This window comes from Sapajus apella, unplaced genomic scaffold (genome assembly GCF_009761245.1).
Source record: "Sapajus apella isolate SASKATOON/1434 unplaced genomic scaffold, GSC_monkey_1.0 scaffold66, whole genome shotgun sequence".
Lineage (NCBI taxonomy): Eukaryota > Metazoa > Chordata > Mammalia > Primates > Cebidae > Sapajus > Sapajus apella.
In genome coordinates this window covers 1,066,544-1,086,279 of record NW_022437006.1, presented here as the reverse complement: position 1 = coordinate 1,086,279, position 19,736 = coordinate 1,066,544, and the positions used below count along the sequence as shown (strand labels likewise).

The following is a 19,736-nucleotide window of genomic DNA, read 5'->3' as shown; positions in this document are numbered from 1 at the left end:
GGTACAAGTTGAGATTTCAATAAAGTTTTATATTTATATACACATAACCTTATATATAATTATATATGATTATACAATTTCTGACGTTAATTTCCATGTCTCTATTTGACCATGAATATATAAAAAGGGATTTCCAGCTCTCTGGAATCCCCTCCCACATGGTGGGAGCTCCCTTTAAAAAAAAAATTAATTAATTAAAAAAATATATATATATAAATATACCTCTTAGAAGGTTTGCACAAATCTGAGGTGCCACTGAAACATAACTGTATGAGTTTAGCCTTATACTTATATTGACCACTATAGCTCTTCAAAAAGGAGTGGTCAGTCCGCATCTTTTAAAAATCATACAGAAAATGGAAATAAAACAGTTATTTTCTAAAGCACACAGTCCCTGACATCATGGTGTCTATAATTCATGAAATTAGGAGAGAGACCCAAACCAAACCCAGTCTATTGGGAGAAACCTTTTTTTTTTTTTTTTGAGACAGAATCTCCCTCAGTTGCCCAGGCTGGAGTGCAATGGCACTATCTCGGCTCACTGCAACCTCCACCCCTCCTGGGTGCAAGCGATTTTCCTGGTTCAGCCTCCCAAGTAGCTGGGACTACAGGCATGTGCCACCATACCCGGCTAATTTTTGTATTGTTAATAGAAACAGAGTTTCACCATGTTGGCCAGGATGGTCTCGATCTCCTGACCTCATGATCCTCCTGCTTGGCCTCCCAAAGTGCTGGGATTATAGGCATGAGCCATTGCGCCCAGCCTAAGCTCTGTCATATTATACTTTTGTACATTCCATGATAAGGTCAACAGAAGGTGACACACTGAAGCTATAAGACTATTGTGCCAATCTATAATTCTAAATTTACATCTTTCTCCAATGACACTATTGCTTTATACAAGGCTCACACATCCAATAGGCATTTGCAGTAGCCCACACAGCTCTGCATAATTAGATTCAACAGAGGCTGGGCACAGTGGCTTATAGCTGTAATCCCACCACTTTGGGCAGCTGAAGCGTGAGGATCACCTGAACCCAGGAGTTCAAGACCAGCCTAGGCAACATAGTGAAATTCTGTCTCTACCAAAAAAAAAAAATTTTTTTTTTTTTTTTTTTTTTTTTGAGACGGAGTTTCACTCTTGTTACCCAGGCTGGAGTGCAATGGCACGATCTCAGCTTACCGCAACCTCCGCCTCCTGGGTTCAGGCAATTCTCCTGCCTCAGCCTCCTGCGTAGCTGGGATTACAGGCATGCGCCACCATGCCCAGCTGAATTTTTGTATTTTTCGTAGAGACGGGGTTTCACCATGCTGACCAGGATGGTCTCGATCTCTTGACCTCGTGATCCACCCGCCTCGGCCTCCCAAAGTGCTGGGATTACAGGCGTGAGCCACCGCGCCCGGCCCTTTTTTTAAATTTTTTAATTAGCTGGGCATGGTGGCATGCACATGTAGCCTCAACTACCTGGGAGGCTGAGATAGGAAAACCACTTGAGCCCCAGAGGTTGAGAATGCAGAGAGCCATGATTGTACCACTGCATTCCAGCCTGAGCAAAAGAGTCAGACCGTGTCTCAAATAAATAAATCGAAAAAAGAATTTAACAGACTACTCTGAAATTCTCCATAAAAAAGAGATAAACTATAAATCTAAAGTCTGTGATATTATTTATGTAGACTTCAAACAGGTTTTTTTTTTTCAAAGAAGACACAAATAGGTATCTGATAAACATTTTAGTGAGAATATTGGAAATAAAAAATATTTTTTAAAAAGCAAGATATAAATATTTTCACAGTAATAGTTTTCAATTTGTTGAGAGAAAACAGCCTTCTTCTCATTTTTGAGTTTCCAAATTGCAAATCACAAACTTTGCTCATGAGGCTGGTGTGAATGCAGTGGTGTTTACAATAAACTGACCACAACCAGTTACAGATTTCTTTGCTTCTTCTCTGCTCCCACTGCTTTCCATAACTAGCCTTAAAACAAAAGCAAAATAAAACCAGGCTAAGCACGGTGGCTTATGGCTGTAATCCCAATGGTTTGGGAGGCTCAGGTGAGAGGATTTCTTGAGTCCAGGAGTTTGAGACCAGCCCAGGCGAAAAGATGAGCCCTCCTCTTTACAGAGGAAAGAAAAAAAAAAAAAGATTTTAGGCTGGGCATGATGGTGCATACCTGTAATCCCAGCACTTTGGGAGGCTGAGGTGGGTGGATCACCTGAGGTCACGAGTTGGAGATCAGCCTAGCCAACATGGTCAAACTCCGTCTCCACTAAAAACACAAAAAAATTAGCTGGTTGAAGTGGTAAGCACCTGTAATCCCAGCTACTCGGGAGGCTGAGGCAGGAGAATTGCTTGAACCTGGGAGGCAAAGGTTGCAGTGAGCTAAGATTGCACTATTGCACTCCAGCCTGGGCAACAAGACCAAGATTCTGTCTCAAAAAAAAAAAGTATTATTACATTGCTAAGCTTTGCATAAGTTTTTTTGTCAAGTGTTACCATTTTTCTTAGGTTTATATAGATTCAAACTTCAAACCTGGCTATTTTAGTAGAATTAACAATAATTAGTGTACATTTAAAAGTCAGCCTTTGCTTTATTCACATGAATAGTTGTCCTAATTCTGGGTTACTTTATTGAAAATAAAGGCCATGTTACTAAATATATTTATGTAATATGTAAAAGGCATTATTACATTCCATATCTAAGTAAGTACTAGGAGTACTTAACAAATACCAAACAGCTGGGCATGGTGGCTCACACCTGTAATCCCAGCTCTTAGGGAGGATGAGGCGGTTGGATCAACTGAGGTCAGAAGTTCAAAACCAGCCTGGCCAACATGGTGAAACCCCATCTCTACTAAAAATACAAAAATTAACCAGGCATGATGGCAGGCACCTGTAATCTCAGCTACTCCGGAGGCTGAGGTAGGGACAATTACTTAAACCCAGGAGGTAGAGGTTGCAGTGAGTTGAGATCATGCCACTGCACTCCAGCCTGGGCAACAGAGTAAGACTCCATCTCAAAAAACAAAAATAAACACAAAACAAAGTTAATATCAAACAAAGATGAGAATAAAATCTAATTGGTGAAAAATCTTACCTATTAAGTCTATTCAATTATTTCTTTTGAAGAGTTCTCATTTTCTTTTTGCATCAATGGAATCTAAAAAATTCCTTTATGATCAACTGATTGAGGAAAATTATATCAACTATCAAACAAAAAACACTGGAACATGTGCTGAAGTAATGGCATTCTCCTGGCACTTGCAACCCTATACTGAAATATACCCATGCTTCTAAAGCAGCTCCATTAATTTAGGATATATAAATTCAATATAATATAGTTAAAATACGTTCTAGAATGCATCTGATAAAGTTTGAAAAGAGACTGAGAGAGCCTGTGACAGCTTCTATTTTCAGATGGAAAAACTGTGGCTAAGGTATTGAACAAATTATTCAAGAACTGATTGTGTTCTTAAAGATCCCCTAGATCAGCAAATACACAGAGTGATAATTGGCTAAGTGATGATCACACCAATTAGCCTGTGGAGGCAGTGTCAGATTTTTAAGTTCAAGATCCTATTAACAGCCGAGCCTTATTATTATACTTGTCACTGGCAGAGCTTCTCTGTACCCTTGGACAGGATTTGCATCTTTGCCTCACAGCCAGGAAGTTTGGGAGACATCTGCTCAGTTCAGGATAAAAACTTTAATTTCATCTGGAATAAATTAGATTATTTTTCTTCAGATTGGCCACAGATAAAGGTCTGCCAATCCCATTCATTTATTTCTCAAATGTTTCTCTTTTTCTAGTAATGAAGCAATATATATTTATTATAGCCAGTTTGAAAGATATGGAAAAGTAGAAAGGAGCAATACAATTCACTCATAATCTCTCTCAATGGAAACTGCTGTTAACATTTTGGTGCCTTTCCTTGAATCATACTGAATATACAATTTTAAATCCTGTTTTTCTCATTTTAACATTTATGGTGAATATTTTTTGTACATTATTAAAAGTTTCTAATTACAATATTTTGAAGGTTGACACAATATTCTATAGGATGGATAAATTATACTTTTTAAAAAACAAAATACTCTCCTATATTAGCTAAAAGTTGCTTCAAGATTTTTACTGTTGTAAATAATAATAAGCCACTTCCTCCCTTTCCCCCAGGGCAAAAAAAGAAAAAAAAAAATATATATATATATATATATATAATGATGCCATTAAAATCTTTTTCTTTTCTTTTTTTCTTTTTTTTTTTTTTTTTTGAGACGGAGTCCCACTCAATCGCTCAGGCTGGAGTGCAGTGGCGTGATCTCAGCCCACCGCAACTTCCACCTCCCGGGTTCAAGCGATTCTCGTCTTAACTTCCTGAGTAGCTGGGACTACAAGAGCACACCACCCCGTCCAACCATTTTTTTTCCCCCTATCTCGGGTGATCCGCCCGCCCTGGCCTCCCTAATTGTTGAGATTACAGGCTTCAGCTACCGCGCCCAGCCGCTAATATTATTTCTAATAACACCGTACCTAGATAATTGGAGTCGTATATATTGACTGGCATGAAATTCTTTCATTCATTTATACATGGGTTAATTCAGCAAATATTATTGAGAACTTATTTTGTGCCAGATTCTACTCTAGGGGCTTAAGATACATTAGAGAACAAAACAAAGGTTCATACCTTTTGAAAGTTCCTATGTACCATGGATGGAGGAGACATACTTTTAAAAAACAGTAGTATTAGTGGGGCGCGGTGGCTCACGTCCGTAATCCCAGCACTTTGGAAGGTCCAGGCAGGCGAATCACTTGAGGTCAGGAGCTTGAGACCAGCCTGGTCAACATGGTGAAACCCGTCTCTATTAAAAATACGAAAAATTAGCCCAGCTGGTGGTGCATCCTTGTAATCCCAACTACTCAGGAGGCTGAGGCAGGAGAATCACTTGAACCCAGGAAGCGGGGGTTGTGGTGAGCTGACATGGCATTGCACCCCAGCCTGGGTTAGAAGAGCAAAACACTGTCTAATAATAATAATAATAGCTACTAAAGACTAAACACTGTTTGAAAGATGTTATACATGTTATTTCATTTAATCTTTGCAATAACCTTTCCAAGTAGGCTTTTTCGCTTTATTTATTTTTTTATTTTTTGAGATGGAGTCTCACTCTGTTGCCTAGGCTGGAATGCAGTGGCACTATCTCAACTCACTGCAACCTCCCCCTTCCAGGTTCAAGCAATTCTGCCTTCTCAGCCTACCAGGTAGCTGGAATTACAAACACATGCAACTATACCCAGCTGATTTTTGTATTTAGTAGAGCCAGGATTTCACCATGTTGGCCAGGCTGGTCTCAAACTCCTGACCTCAAGTGATCCAGCCAGCCAAATTTTTTTTTCCTGACGGGGTCAGGTGAACTGCTCATCTTGGTCTCCCAAAGTGCTGGGATTACAGGCATGAGCCACTGCACCCGGCCCAAGTAGGCATTTTTAAATTCTCATTTAAAAAATGAGAATATTTAAGCTTGGAGAGGCTAAGAACCTTTCTAAAGTGACAGAGCTAGTAAGTGCCAGGGCTAGGATTTAAACAAAATTTTATGTTTTTAGAAATAATTCTGCTGACATAGTCTGCCATGGAACAAATGTTGTTGTTGTTGTTGTTTGTTTTTTTTGAGAGGGAGCCTCCCTCTGTCACCGAGCTGGAGTACAGTGGTGCGATCTCAGCTCACTGCAACCTCCGGCTCCCAGGTTCAAAGGATTCTCCTGCCTCAGCCTCCCAAGTAGCTGGGACTACAGGCTCCCGCCACCACACCCACCTAATTTTTGTATTTGTAGTAGAGACGGGGTTTCATCATGTGGGCCAGGATGGTCCTGATTTCTTGACCTCGTGATCCCCCCTCGGCCTCCCAAAGTGCTGGGATTACAGGCCTGAGCCACTGCCCCCAGCCTGGAACACAAATATTTATCTAGATTTTGTGCTTTTATTTCTGGCTTTATTGTGAAATTTTTGAGAGCCCATATTTTATTTTATTTTATTTTTTTGGTTAGATGATGTATTGACATGGTTGAAAACAATATAAAAAAGGCATTCATGCACTGGCAGAGTCTGGCTTCCACCCTTTATCATACACTTTGCTCTTTTACAGATAACCATTTCTATTGGTTTCCACTCTTACTTTATCCAAAACAAGAAAATCTTAATATATATTTTTATTATACAAGAACACCCATATACTCAAAATCAATGAATTTCACTGAGGTAAATAATTTCTTTCTTTTTGGATTTATTTGGAATAAAGGTTGACATGAATCACTGATTAATCTTGGACTAACAGCTCTTTTCAGTTGGGCAAATCTTCCTGTGACATTTGACTGACATTATTAATACTTTACAGCTTCAAAGGACATCAAACTATAAAAGTATCAGTAGGGTTCTTAAATTAGTTTTGCTTTAATAGACATTAATTAAAATGTCTACCACTGCTTTTTTGAAGATTTAAAGGTTTTTATAATCTTAGTATGACCTGATACATATGTCAGAGTTTAGAAGTTTTGAGTTGACATGCTTTGGCTGCATTGGAATGTGGAAGTATTGCAAGATTCGACTTTAGAATTCTTTGACATATTAGCATTAAATGTTTTTCCCCAGGACATAAACACATTAATATTTTTCCTTCCAAGCACAGAAACTAGGAAATCTATTTTGTTAAAAAAAAAAAGCCAAGTTTCCCAGTTTCTTTTCTTTCTTTCTTTTTTTTTTTGAGAAGGAGTCTTGCTCTGTCACCCTGGCTGGAGTGCAGTGGTCTCGGCTCACTGCAACCTCTGCCTCCCGGGTTCAAGTGATTCTCCTGCCTCAGCTTCCTGAGTAGCTGGGATTACAGGCACATGCCACCATGCCCAGCTAATTTTTGTATTTTTAGTAGAGACGGGGTTTCACCATGTTGGTCAGGCTGGTCTCTAACTCTTGACTTCGTGATCTGCCTGCTTCGGCCTCCCGAAGTGTTGGGATTACAGGAGTGAGCCACCGCGCCCAGCCACAAAGCCCAGTTTCTGAATAGCTACATTCAGCGTTGAATCATTATTTCAGCATATTTTGGGGGTGAGAATGGCTTCATTGCCTGTTGATCCCTGTAGTCAAATAAGATCCTGTGCCTAGAAGGACCCCTTGCCTGGCCTAATGCTTTGCTGTCACTGTCTTGAAATTCTTCCTATTTTTTGAGCAAGCAGATGCGCATTTTCATTTTGCACTGGGGCTGGCAACTTACATAGACAGGTCCATCTTGGGATATGAAACATACATCTATCCTACTATTTATAGTATTTCACCTGACCTTACTAGTAACAGAAGCTAACTTATTGAATTATCCTTCTTTTATCCCCTACTGATATAGATAATAAAGAAAATGAGGTGCTGGGTACAGTGGCTCATGCCTGTAATTCCAGCACTTTGGGAGGCCAAGGCGGGTGTATCACCTGAGGTCAGGAGTTCAAGACCAGCCTGACCAACATGGTGAAACCCCAGCTCCACTAACAATACAAAAAATTAGCCGTGGGTGGTGGTGGGCATCTGTAATCTCAGCTACTCGGGAGGCTGAGGCAGGAGAATTGCTTGAACCTAGAAGGCAGAGGTTGCAGTGAGCTGAGCTTGCCCCATTGCACTCCAGCCTGGGCAACAAAATCAAAACTCCATCTCACAAAAATAATAAATAAATAAATATTTTTAAAAAAGAAAATGAGGTATTCTTACTATAATGTTTCTTTACTAGTTAATAAGCAGCCACTAGGCCGGGCGCGGTGGCTCAAGCCTGTAATCCCAGCACTTTGGGAGGCCGAGGTGGGTGGATCATGAGGTCAAGAGATCGAGACCATCCTGGTCAACACGGTGAAACCCCGTCTCTACTAAAAATACAAAAAATTAGCTGGGCATGGTGGTGCGTGCCTGTAATCCCAGCTACTCAGGAGGCTGAGGCAGGAGAATTGCCTGAACCCAGGAGGCAGAGGTTGCGGTGAGCCGAGATCGCGCCATTGCACTCCAGCCTGGGTAACTTGAGTGAAACTCCGTCTCAAAAAAAAAAAAAAAAAAAAAGCAGCCACTATAGTTATGATTTATGTCGCCTCCTACATTCAAATTACATTATAAATTATTTACTTTTGACGCTGGCAATATTTTTCCCAGAGATTTATCTTCCTTGACAGTTACTTTGTGGATTAATTATTCTGAGGTTCTTCTAAAGCATTTGAGTATAGTTGATTCATAAATTGTTTAAGAAGAAACTCAGTTGGGCATGGTGGGTCATGCCTGTGTAATCCCAGCACTTTGGGGGGCCAAAGCAGGAGGATCACTTGAGTCTAGGGATTTGAGACCAGACTGGGCAACATAGGGAGACCCTGTCTCTACAAAAAATAAAAAATTAGCCAGGCATGATGGTGTGCACCTGTGGTCCTAGCTACTTGGGAGGCTGCAGTGGGAGGATCACTTGGGCCTGTGAGGTCAGGGCTGCAGTGAACTAGTGAACTGTGATCTTGTCACAAGATCTTGTCACACACACACACACACACACACACACACACAAATCTCAAATTATTTTATCATACATAGCCTCCTATTACAGTGTTAGAGATCTAGTTTATAGATTCACTAATAATGACAGGAATAAGCATTCACTTAAAGGCCATTTCCCACAATTCATTAATATTTAGTGTCTGCTATAATTAAAGTAGGTGATATTAGGTTCTGATATTTAGTGCCTGCTATAATTATGTAAGTAGGTGACATTAGGTTCCGTCAACTCAATTCTGGATGTCTTATGAGAAAGCTAGATATCAAGAGGCCAAGAAACTCACTTCTCAGGAACAACTACTCTAATTCAAAATTGACTGAGTTCCCACAATGTACCAGTCAGCATGTATACAACCAAAAACTAAGAAAATCCTTTCCCGGGCAGGGTAGGTGGCTCATCTCTGTAATCACAACACTTTCAGAGGCCGAGGTGGGAGAATTACTTAAGCCCAGGAGTTTAAGACCAGCCTAGGGAACATAGTGGGACCTCATCTGCACAAAAAAAATTTAAACAATTAGCCAGGAATGTGCACGCCCGTGATCCCAGCTACTTGGGAGGCTGACGTGGCAGACTTGCTTGAGTCCTGGAGGTTGAGGCTGCAGTGAGCCAAGATCATGACACTGCACTCCTGCCTCGGTGACAGACTGAGGCCATGTTTCAAAAGAAGAAAAAAAGAAAATCTCTTCCACAAGTTCCCATTGATTCTGATCTCTTTCTCATCCCTCATGGGTTGCAGGAATCCTCCCAATGCCTTCACAATATAGGCTGTCCGAGTTGCCTGCAAAATGTATGGATGAGAAGAGACTTTCTTGATGTTTCATTTTGAATGTGACAGACTACAGCTTTATCATGTAAGAGAAAGTGAAGTATCAAATAGACTTATAGATCCAACCTCAAAGAAAAACAATAGCTTTGGCAAGAGAAAAAGGAAACATTTTTAGAAAAGTTTACATGATTATTTCTAGTGTTGTATTTATACAACAGGTAAGCAGACAACTTTAGCTAGGATGGTTGGCTGCCCATGTTGCATGAATTTGATTAGCTATAATGGGGATTGTGTTAGATGTTTCAACTCGCTAGAATGCCACACAAGTCCATATTCTATCTGGCTCTTCCCCTCCTCCACCCTTTAAATAAAATCGAATCAAAGTGGATGGATCCCAAAGCAGCTGATTTACTACAATATGTATTCGATAGGAGGAGCTAGTAAATTAACCTTCCTCAAAGATTTGGAACTCTGCTGTTCCTTCATAGGAAAGAGAACAGCAAGGAATTGTCTCCCAAAATAATGCATACAAACTTCATTCTTCTTCTTTCATCAAAATAATGTTTCCTGTTTTAAAACAAGCATTTTGTTCATGTTGGTACATTTCTAATCGAATTTAGCCAAGTATATCCTCCTGCCAAATTAGCTTTCTAGGAAAGATTACAAGTAGAAGAGGTATACTGGAGGCAGTGAGCAGAGTTGATACACATTATTTACCAGGAATGTACAGAATTGTTATTAACGCAGCCAGATGCAGTGGCTCATGCCTGTAATCCCAGCATTTTGGGAGGCCGAGGTGGGTAGATCATCTAAGGTCTTCCTGACCAACATGGAGAAACCTCCGTCTCTACTAAAAATACAAAATTAGCTGGGCATGGTAGCACATGCCTGTAATCTTAGCTACTCTGGAGGCTGAGGCAGGAGAACAACTTGAAGCCAGGAGGCGGAGGTTGTGGTGAGCTGAGATCGCACCACTGCACTCCAGCCTGGGCAACAAGAGCAAAACTCTATCTCAAAAAAAAAAAAAAAAAAAAAAAAAATTGTTGTTAAAGCAAAGTAGTTTTTAGTTCAAACAAGCTCTCACTTTGAATAAACATATAGATCACACCTGAATTCACATACATTTTTTCCTTTTTGTAAGTATACATCAAAACGACATACAGAAAAACCACTTAATTTGACAAAAAGGCAGCATTAATGAAATGAACAAAAAATAACCAGTTTATTTACTGGAAAAAGTTATGCATTACACCATATTCAGTTGGTAACATAAACCAAGATATAAGAATCAATATATTGGCTTCTGGTTATTTTCTTAGCACTGGAGTGCCTTTTCCAACCATTAAGTGCATGATCAGATTACACAAATACAAGCACATATCATGTGGATTCTCCCATGAGACATTATTCACTTAGGATTGTCTACAATAAAAAAATTTTAAAGTACAAGCAATAATAAATTCATAAGAATTTTTTGAATTTAAAATAAATGCATGTGTCTTTGAGAACATCTCTTTTGAAATTGATATTTTTAAAAATAACAAGAAAAAAGTTTCTTAGATCAGTCTTTTAGTCATGTTTTCATATGGTATTTATCAGTAGGTGGAAACACTTCACATCATTTAACCCCAAAAGGCATAATAATAAAACTGCAATTAAATGTAGGAACAGTTGAGTCATTATAACAATAATACAGTGTACAAATCAGGGTTGCCCACACAATACACATGTTAACACTGGAAAGAAATACAATATCAGAATCATGGATGGTTCATCACGTAAGTATAATCATGCAAATAAAAATGCTGAGTAGATTATAAAAATGCCATAAGTGATTTCCAAATAATAATTGTTTGACTCTCATAGTCAAACAATTGAGCTTAAACATTTTGTGGGAATGTTAAAATGATGTATTTCCTCTAAGATTGGCTGCACAAATCATACCTATGAACCCAATGATTCATTCTGTATCTCCATGGTCTATCATTGAATAGTTATTTTTAAATAAAATGATATTTCCCCTTCCTTTATAGTTCTCTCATCTTTGTTTTAAAATGACTTTTTAAAAAGAAAAACATATTTACACCAAGAAGCACCAGATTTACTTCTTAGTGTTTTCATTAGAGAACAATGATCAAAGAGTAGTTCTGAAAAAAAAAGAGTGAAAAATGTGTTCTCAACAACTGTTCTACAGCAATTAAACTCCAATCACAGGAATAATCTGGCTCAGCAGCTTATCCAGGCTTCAGTTTAAATAGGGAAAATTTTAAATAATTCAAGAAGTAAGGGATAGAAATACAGTGAGGATTAGAGCCATGCATTTCAGTATGGAAAGGAGACTAGATACAGATTAAAATCTCCTTACATTCCTAATGGACAGAAGATCACAGAGAAATGAGACTTCTATAGCGTTCATCTTATGAATATGGGAAAGCTTACATGATGTGAAATAACACATGCAAACATTTTACACTGCATATTTCTATGCACTCTCGCCCTTACACTAAAGGCAGTCAATCGCTCTTCTTAAGTAGAATATTATTTCTGGAAAATTATCCGTTGGGAAACATGTCCTAATACTAAATATCTCTTTCAATTACACTTTGAATAATAAGGACTAAAGACACGTCTACATGAAATCTTTCAGGTAACATAATAGGATCTGGTTAGGGCCGGGCGCGGTGGCTCACGCCTGCAATCCTACCACTTTGGGAGTTCTAGGTGGGTGGATCACCTGAGGTCAGGAGTTCAAGACCAGCCAGGCCATCATGGTGAAACCCCATCTTTAATTAAAAAAAAAAAAAAAGAATAGGATCAGGTTACAATTGCAACACAGCAGGGACTATGGCAATTAAGTTGGCACATAAATAAAGAAGAACTTAATTTTTGACAAAACTTACCTGGGGGCACTATTACAGACAATAGAAAAGGTCACTCGGGAGCTAGATTGATCTTGTAGTTCCATAGAAGTTGATTTTAAGGTAAAAAAGTACTTGTCAATATCAGCACTGATCACGCTATCTGTCATAACCTATCATAACTCCAGTTCAACAGCTTTTTGAAGAATTATGTTCCCTTTACTTGAAAACATATTCTTGTAGATTTTTTGCAGCCTTAAATACAAGGATTACTTAAAATCACTCTAGTTTATAAACAAACAAAAAACTGGAGGGCAAACTTTTTTAAAATTGTGAACTTTATCGTATAAATTTCCTTCAAATTTAGCCCTACTTCCTACCTACCATATCAATGTATTTGTGGCAGTCTGGGGTTGAACCAGCACAGTTCCTTACTGGAGATCCACCAGCTTCTCCTGATGTCTCTGAGGGACAGATTGTAACTTTTGGCTGATTATGACAATTACACATAAAATTGACACTCATCCCAGAAGAAAAGATATTTCATTTCTTCCTTTGCATGTTTTGTAATCTCCATTTGAGACATGCAGAGAACTTTATTTAATACAGAATATCCAGAAATCTCTACATTCTTAGGTTACTGGACCAATGGTTCATGCTTGTTTCAAACAGAAGAACTTAATCTGCACAAGGATATTTTCCAAAGCACAAAAAAGCAAATGTTGTATATTGAAGATCCTTTTAAATAAAGACAAAATCTGAAATGTGTTTGCCCCCACTAAGGGATTGCATACCTTCTATTTTTGAAGTATTCCTGAGGACATTGTTTTTTAGACTCTGATAATTGAAGTTTTTTAGTAAAAGTACTATATTCTGAATAATTTTAAAGATACCATGAAATATAGCTGGAAGAAAAAATAACACCAACAATCCTTTTTTTTCCAACCAATATCTTGGAAAAATTAAGATTGCTATCCTATTTTCAAATATAAAATATTTTATGATTAACCAGTAAAACTTTAATGTATTTTAAAACTTAAAAGAATCACAGAATTATGAGCTCCCAGAACTGAAATGCATTCCCCTATATTGCCACTTAATACTTACTAGACCATCAATATTCAATTTTTAAAAAACAAATATTCCTTATGATAATCAATTTCCATGTAATTTTTCAGTGTTAAAAATCTCTTCCCTAGAGTTAATATACATCCTTCACACTGAAAACTTTCTTATTCTAGACTTAGAACAATATCTATAGCTGATATCTATCATTTGTTAAATATTCTTTTCTTGAAGACCACTATTGTACCTCCTCTTCATTAGACTAAGGCATAATTTCTAAATAGGTCTTTTCTTATTTAACAACTTTCCTTTTTCTCAAGGTTCTTCAAATTCCTTTTATTAGAATCCAGAATTGGATAAATGAATGGGATCTAATGGATTATGTGTGGACTGGAAAGATTAAGCCAAGCTCCTTTATGCCACTCAGCACTCAAGCCAAAGACAATTTATTGCTGCTGCTTCTTATTTTTTGCTTAAAGAAAATCCTCAGTAGAAAAGCATTTCTCCATACTATTCTTTTCAATATTGTAATTGTGCTTACTTTAAAAAAAAACTACCTGTTTACTTTGCTAACTACTTTTACTAGTTAGCTTTAGTCTTGGCTCACTGCATTTGCAATAATTAGCCAGTATTTTTAGTGTATTACGGCTGTTTTTTCTCTCCATGTCTTCAATTAGTCTTACTGAGGTTTATTATTTTTGGTTCTCACTAGTTCTTACACTTTTCAAGTTCCTTTTGAATTCCTGATATTTTTACAGACACTGATTTTTATCAACACTACACATATTGATTCATTTTAAATGCCTATAAATAAATATAGATATGGCTCAGTTTAAACTATGCTAAATGATGCCACAGTGTAAATACATGGTATTCTCTCTTACTGCTTAGGGACTATCACTTAACTTTGTGCTGAAAATGAGAAATTTATTTCCAAGTTTCTACAACTTCTTGGCAAAGATTCACTAAAATTAATATTTTCATAGAATTAGTATTTCAGAACAAGCCTTTCCCACTCTATGAAGATAAAGAACTGAAATGAAACTAGTTTGTAATAGACATAATAATACACCTTGTATTGGAAGAAATAAATGTTTTGTATATGACCCGGCTTCTCACGGGGTCCTAAATCCAGAGTTAGGGATAAAGAATGCAAATACAGCATCGCAGACTGGCAGTACTGCCTAGTCATTCACACACAGACAGTACTTCCTGCTGGCCTCCCAGTCCCACCCAACCAAACCAATGAGGCCATACAGGAACATGTTCTGAGGTACTTTTTAAAACGGCATATTTTTCCCTCAGGCACAAACAGTTTTTATTAAAAGTCAGCTTAGCAGCTATGCCACTTCTCAGGTCCAAATACATGATGCTTGAGAAAGGGGGAAACAGAAAAAAAAGAAAAAGTGAGGGCAGGGGTAAACTTGCTTTCATTGATCTCTGATACAATCCACAGTCTCACTAACTGGTACCAGGCAGATACAACACCAGTGAAATGAAGACAGTGTTTAGGAACGGCAAGGCCATGCAGGTAGAAAAGAGCGGAAGTCAGGCTGCTGTGGTTAGGACTTCATGAAGAATTATTTTGTTTCTGTTTCTGTACTTTCACCTGAATCCCTATTTTGGTGAAGATTTCAAACTCTTTACTCCACGTTGCATTATAAATGACACTGTGGAAAACAGCACTCATATAAAGAACACAAAACGTCCTGGTTGCTTTGGTAATAGCGACCACTACTTAATAGGCGTATATGACTGACGAAAGCTCCTGCAATGTGCTTTACGACTTACCAGTGGGTTTCTGATGGACCACTCCATTTGTGTGCCACCCATGTCCGCTCAATGAGCTGAGTGGCTCCTGGATCTTTTTCTCAATGCCCTACACTGGTAACTGTCCTTTGTGTTAACAGCGAGGGTCATTTTTGTGTTGAAGAGAAGTTGCAGATGTCTTGACATGAAAAGGTCAAACCCTTATGGTTTTAATTAAGTTAAGGCTACCTGACAAAGACAAGGAATCAGGGCTAGGAGCAGTTGTGTGGGCAGCACTTACTTGATGGTTAAGGAGCCCAAGAGTGTTAGACCTTTCAGCTCTGTTAGCTGTTTTCCTTGTTTGTCAGATAATGTGCAAAATAAATTTTGCTATGAAAATCCACTGCCTTAAATCAAGTCATAAAAGTTACCCAGCAGAATCTGTAAATGAACTAGGAACATGTATTATCTCAAGATAATAGAATGTTTGTAGGCACCTGAGTGTTTGTCAAAAGTAGACAATGAGCTAAGGTTTATTATCTATTTTTTTTTTTTTTTTGGCAAGGAAGATTTGTTATGAAAAAAACCTAACAACAACAAAACATACAACTTTAATCAAACACTTTGAACACTCTCTGGGTAAATTAATTAATCAAAGGCTATCTTACATCTAGGTATGTATATATTTTCCCATTTGTACTTGATACCTTTTATCAGGAAAGACTCATAGTAGGACCCTGATTTTAGGAGAAGTAAAAAAAATTCTGGTAATTAAATAAACACACCATGTTTTTTCCCCTTCAAGTTATAGAGCCTTCTTTAACACTGTCACACACATACACACATACAAAGGAGCAGCACCAGTACATCTACTCAACTGCAATGAAAAAGTAAAATTAAAGATGCCATCAAAACTTGAATAAGTCAATAAATCATAACATAGTTTCTTCCTTAGATTTACTTAGTAATGTCCAGTGAAGAACTCTAGTTAAAAATACAAAAGCAAAACCCAGCAGTTAATGATTAGAAAATAAGTGCATAAACAATACCAGCGTAGCAGCAAAATACAGTTACTGTTAACATTCTGATGCACCTCATTTATCATTTTGTGCAAGAAAAATGACCACAGTCTGGCCAATTCCAGATTTCAAACTAAATTCAAACTCATACTTAATTGAGCAAATATCTGAAAATAAATGAATTAAATTCACCTCAGAGAAATTATTTTTATAGACATAAATCATGTAGCAAATAAAGTACAAAATAAATATCAATGACAAAAATATTGGAATCAACTTCCCTAGCTGAATTTGGAGTGTGAGGAAAGATGATATTACAATATATGTATTTTACACATCTTAGGTCTCTCTTATGCTATCGAGGTAAGGCCAGCCATCTGACACATGTCTCCTGTTTCTTTTTTTTTTTTTTATTTAAATAAACTGTAGCCATTTAATGGCAGAAGTTTATCTGAGACTCAGAGAAACCACAAAATGTTTTATCACATCAGGGTCTGTGCTTCGTGTTCTTCTCAACTTTCTCTTGTCTTCCAAAGCAATGGACAGTAATCCAATTGTACATCTAACCGCCAAGAAGAAAACACCCGCTGGATCTTGGGCAGTATCCTGTGTGTGGCTACAAAACTTCCTCCCCAGATGTCCGTCCACAGGAGATGAAGACTAGGGGTGGGGAGGCGTGGAGAGACAGTGGAGAGGGGCACACTGGGAGCTGGAATGTGGCTGCTCCTCAGGGAGAGCTGTGTCAGGACTGGAAAGGAGAAATAAGCACATCAGCAAGAAACATATTTCAAAGGGCCAGGCACAGTGGTAGGGGTTAGATGAGTTATTTTTGCTTATTTAAGAACATGAACAGAAATATTGCGTGGTAAATGGTTTCCATCTAAAGCATGCCAAGATAATGGTGGTTTTTCAAAGCAAGGCATAAAAAAGAAAAATGAAATGTAGTAAGGAAATGATATATGAACTCTTCCCCTAAAGTCACTCTTTTCTTTTATTTTTTTCTTTATTTTCGTGCCTCCAGCATTTTACAGATGTTCAATTTTTTTTTTTTTTTTTTTTTTTTGAGACGGAGTTTCACTCTTGTTACCCAGGCTAGAGTGCAATGGCGCGATCTCGGCTCACCGCAACCTCCGCCTCCTGGGTTCAGGCAATTCTCCTGCCTCAGCCTCCTGAGTAGCTGGGATTACAGGCACGCGCCACCATGCCCAGCTGATTTTTTGTAGTTTTAGTAGAGACGGGGTTTCACCATGTTGACCAGGATGGTCTCGATCTCTTGACCTCGTGATCCACCCGCCTCGGCCTCCCAAAGTGCTGGGATTACAGGCTTGAGCCACCGCGCCCGGCCTCAGACGTTCAATTTTTGCAGTCTTGTTCTCCTAGGTCTCTGTGTTAGCTGTAAAATTTCATGAGATCAGTTCTTTTCAAACTTTAATATACATTCAAATTACCTGGGGGTCTCGGCATAAAGGGCAGATTTGGATTCATTAGGTGTGAGGTGGGACCTGAGACTCTACATTTTTAATGAGCTCCCAGTGATGCCAATGGTGATGGTAGGTTGACCAAGGCTTTGGAGTTTGGAGGATTCTATAGTTATCTGGTAAATCTAGATTCACTAGGATAAATAATTTGCCTGTGGAAGTCTGATTTGCTCTAAGGATTCCCCCTGCCTGCTCGAGCTTGGAGGTATAAAAAAGAGTTTATATTTCACTTATTTTTTTTGAGATGGAGTCCCACTGTGTTGCCCAGGCTGGAGTGCAGTGGCTCCATCTTGGCTCACTGCAACCTCTGCGCCTCCCGAGTTCAAACTATTCTCCTGCCTCAGCCTCCCAAGTAGCTGGGATTATAGGCATGTACCACCATGCCCAACCAACTTTTGTATTTTTAGTAGCGATGGAGTTTTGCCATGTTGGCCAGACTAGTCTGAAACTCCTGACCTCAGGTGATCCACCCACCTCGGCCTCCCAACGTGCTGGAATTAACAGGCGTGAGCCACCGCACCTAGCCTAACATTTCATATTTGTTAATAAGTATATAATGTAGCTTTCCAAACCACTGCTTATGATAGCCTCTAGTTTAAATGAACTTGTGCTCAGGCCTATCAATGCCTGGATGAATAATCTTGAAGAATAAAGAAGCAAAGTCATTGAGTTTCCTAGGGTAAAAGGACAAAACACATTTGGGTTTGGGCCTTTTAAAATGTGGCTAGCAGTGGGGGAATCACAACATGCGGATTTTTTTTTTTTTTTTTTAAGAAAAGATGAGTATTTTTCTAAAACTCTATTATTTTCCCTTAAACTATATATAATTCATTTCTGCCAGGAGTGATGTTTGAGAGAACAATTCAAGGATCATTATTATTATTTAAGTATACCTTTATAAAGCTAATATTATTGTTGGAGTCATTAAAATTAGTATTAAACTTTTTTTTTTTTTTTTTTGGACAGAGTCTCACTCTGTTGCCAGGCTGGAGTGCAAGTGCTCGATGTCGGCTCACTGCAACCTCCGCCTCCTGGGTTCAAGTGATTCTGCTGCCTCAGCCTCCCAAGTAGCTGGGACTACAGACGTGCGTCACTACATCCAACTAATTTTTGTATTTTTAGTAGAGATAGGGTTTCACCATGTTGGCTAGGATGGTCTCTATCTCTTTACCTTGTGATTCGCCCTCCTCAGCCTCCCAAAGTGCTGGGATTACAGGCATGAGCCATTGTGCCCAGCCTAAACAGATAATTCTTATCTTTGGTACTGAAATCATCCTTTATCTGTATCTCTTACATTTTAATACAAAATTGTAATTATGTAAAATATCTGATTGGCTTGAGGTTATTCTTACTTCCCAAACTCTTTGAACTGCTGTAAATTTAATTTAAAAGAAGATTTCCTGTTCTGTACTAAGACAATCAGTGATAAAATTAATTTTTCCTACCTATTTTTATATTTTATTTTTATTTTTTGAGATGGAGTCTCACTCTGTCGCCAGGCTGGAGTGCAGTGGCATGATCTTGGCTCACTGCAACCTCCGCCTCCCGGGTTCAAGAGATTTTTCTGCCTCAGTCTCTTGAGTAGCTGGGACTACAGGCATGTGCTACCATGCCCGGCTAATTTTTGTACTTTTAATAGAGACAGGGTTTCACCATATTGGCCACGCTGGTCTCAAACTCCTGACCTCGCGATTCACCCGCCTCGGCCTACCAAAATGCTGGGATTACAGGTATGAGCCACCGCACCAGGTCTTTCCTACCTATTTTTAAAATGTGGTAGGTAAACATGGGAGAACTGGAGCTTCAACAAAATGCCTAAGAAAACAGTGCATAGTTTCATTTGTAAATGTTTTGATATAGAGTCTTGCTCTGTCCCCCAGGCAGGAGTACAGTGATACAGTTTTGGTTTACTGCAACCTCCACCTTCTGGGTTCAAGCAATTCTCCTGCCTTAGCCTCCTGAGTAGCTGGGATTACAGGTGTGCACCACCGCACCCAGCTAAATTTTTGTATTTTTAGTAGAGACAGGGTTTCATCATGTTGGTCAGGCTGGTCTCAAACTCCTGACCTCAAGTGATCCGCCCACCTTGGCCTTCCAAAGTGCTGGGATTACACACGTGACCCACTGTGCCCAGCCTCCTTTGTAAATTAGAAAATAAGAAAATCTTTTAAAAAGAAAACAGAAAATAATGTATGGCAAGATTCACCCTTGAGCCTCCAAGCAGAGTTTGTTGGCCCCATGAAACAGC

The 19,736-nt window shown here is 38.7% G+C and overlaps 1 protein-coding gene across 6 annotated transcripts in view; it reads right to left on the bottom strand.

Moving 5' to 3' along the window:
• Positions 1-15,493: 15,493 nt before the first annotated feature.
• BICD1 (BICD cargo adaptor 1) overlaps positions 15,494-19,736 on the bottom strand; it is a 283,414-nt gene continuing 279,171 nt past the window's right edge. For 4 of the 6 annotated variants that reach the window (XR_004259913.1, XM_032248276.1, XM_032248278.1 and 1 more), the window contains one exon: positions 15,494-16,758. Coding sequence is in view for 3 of the 6 variants with exons in the window: in XM_032248278.1 (XP_032104169.1) it covers positions 16,671-16,758 (88 nt within the window). In the remaining 3 variants the exon portion in view is untranslated. The remainder of the gene's footprint in view (positions 16,759-19,736) is intronic. The other 2 variants (XR_004259912.1, XM_032248277.1) reach the window with 2 other exon arrangements.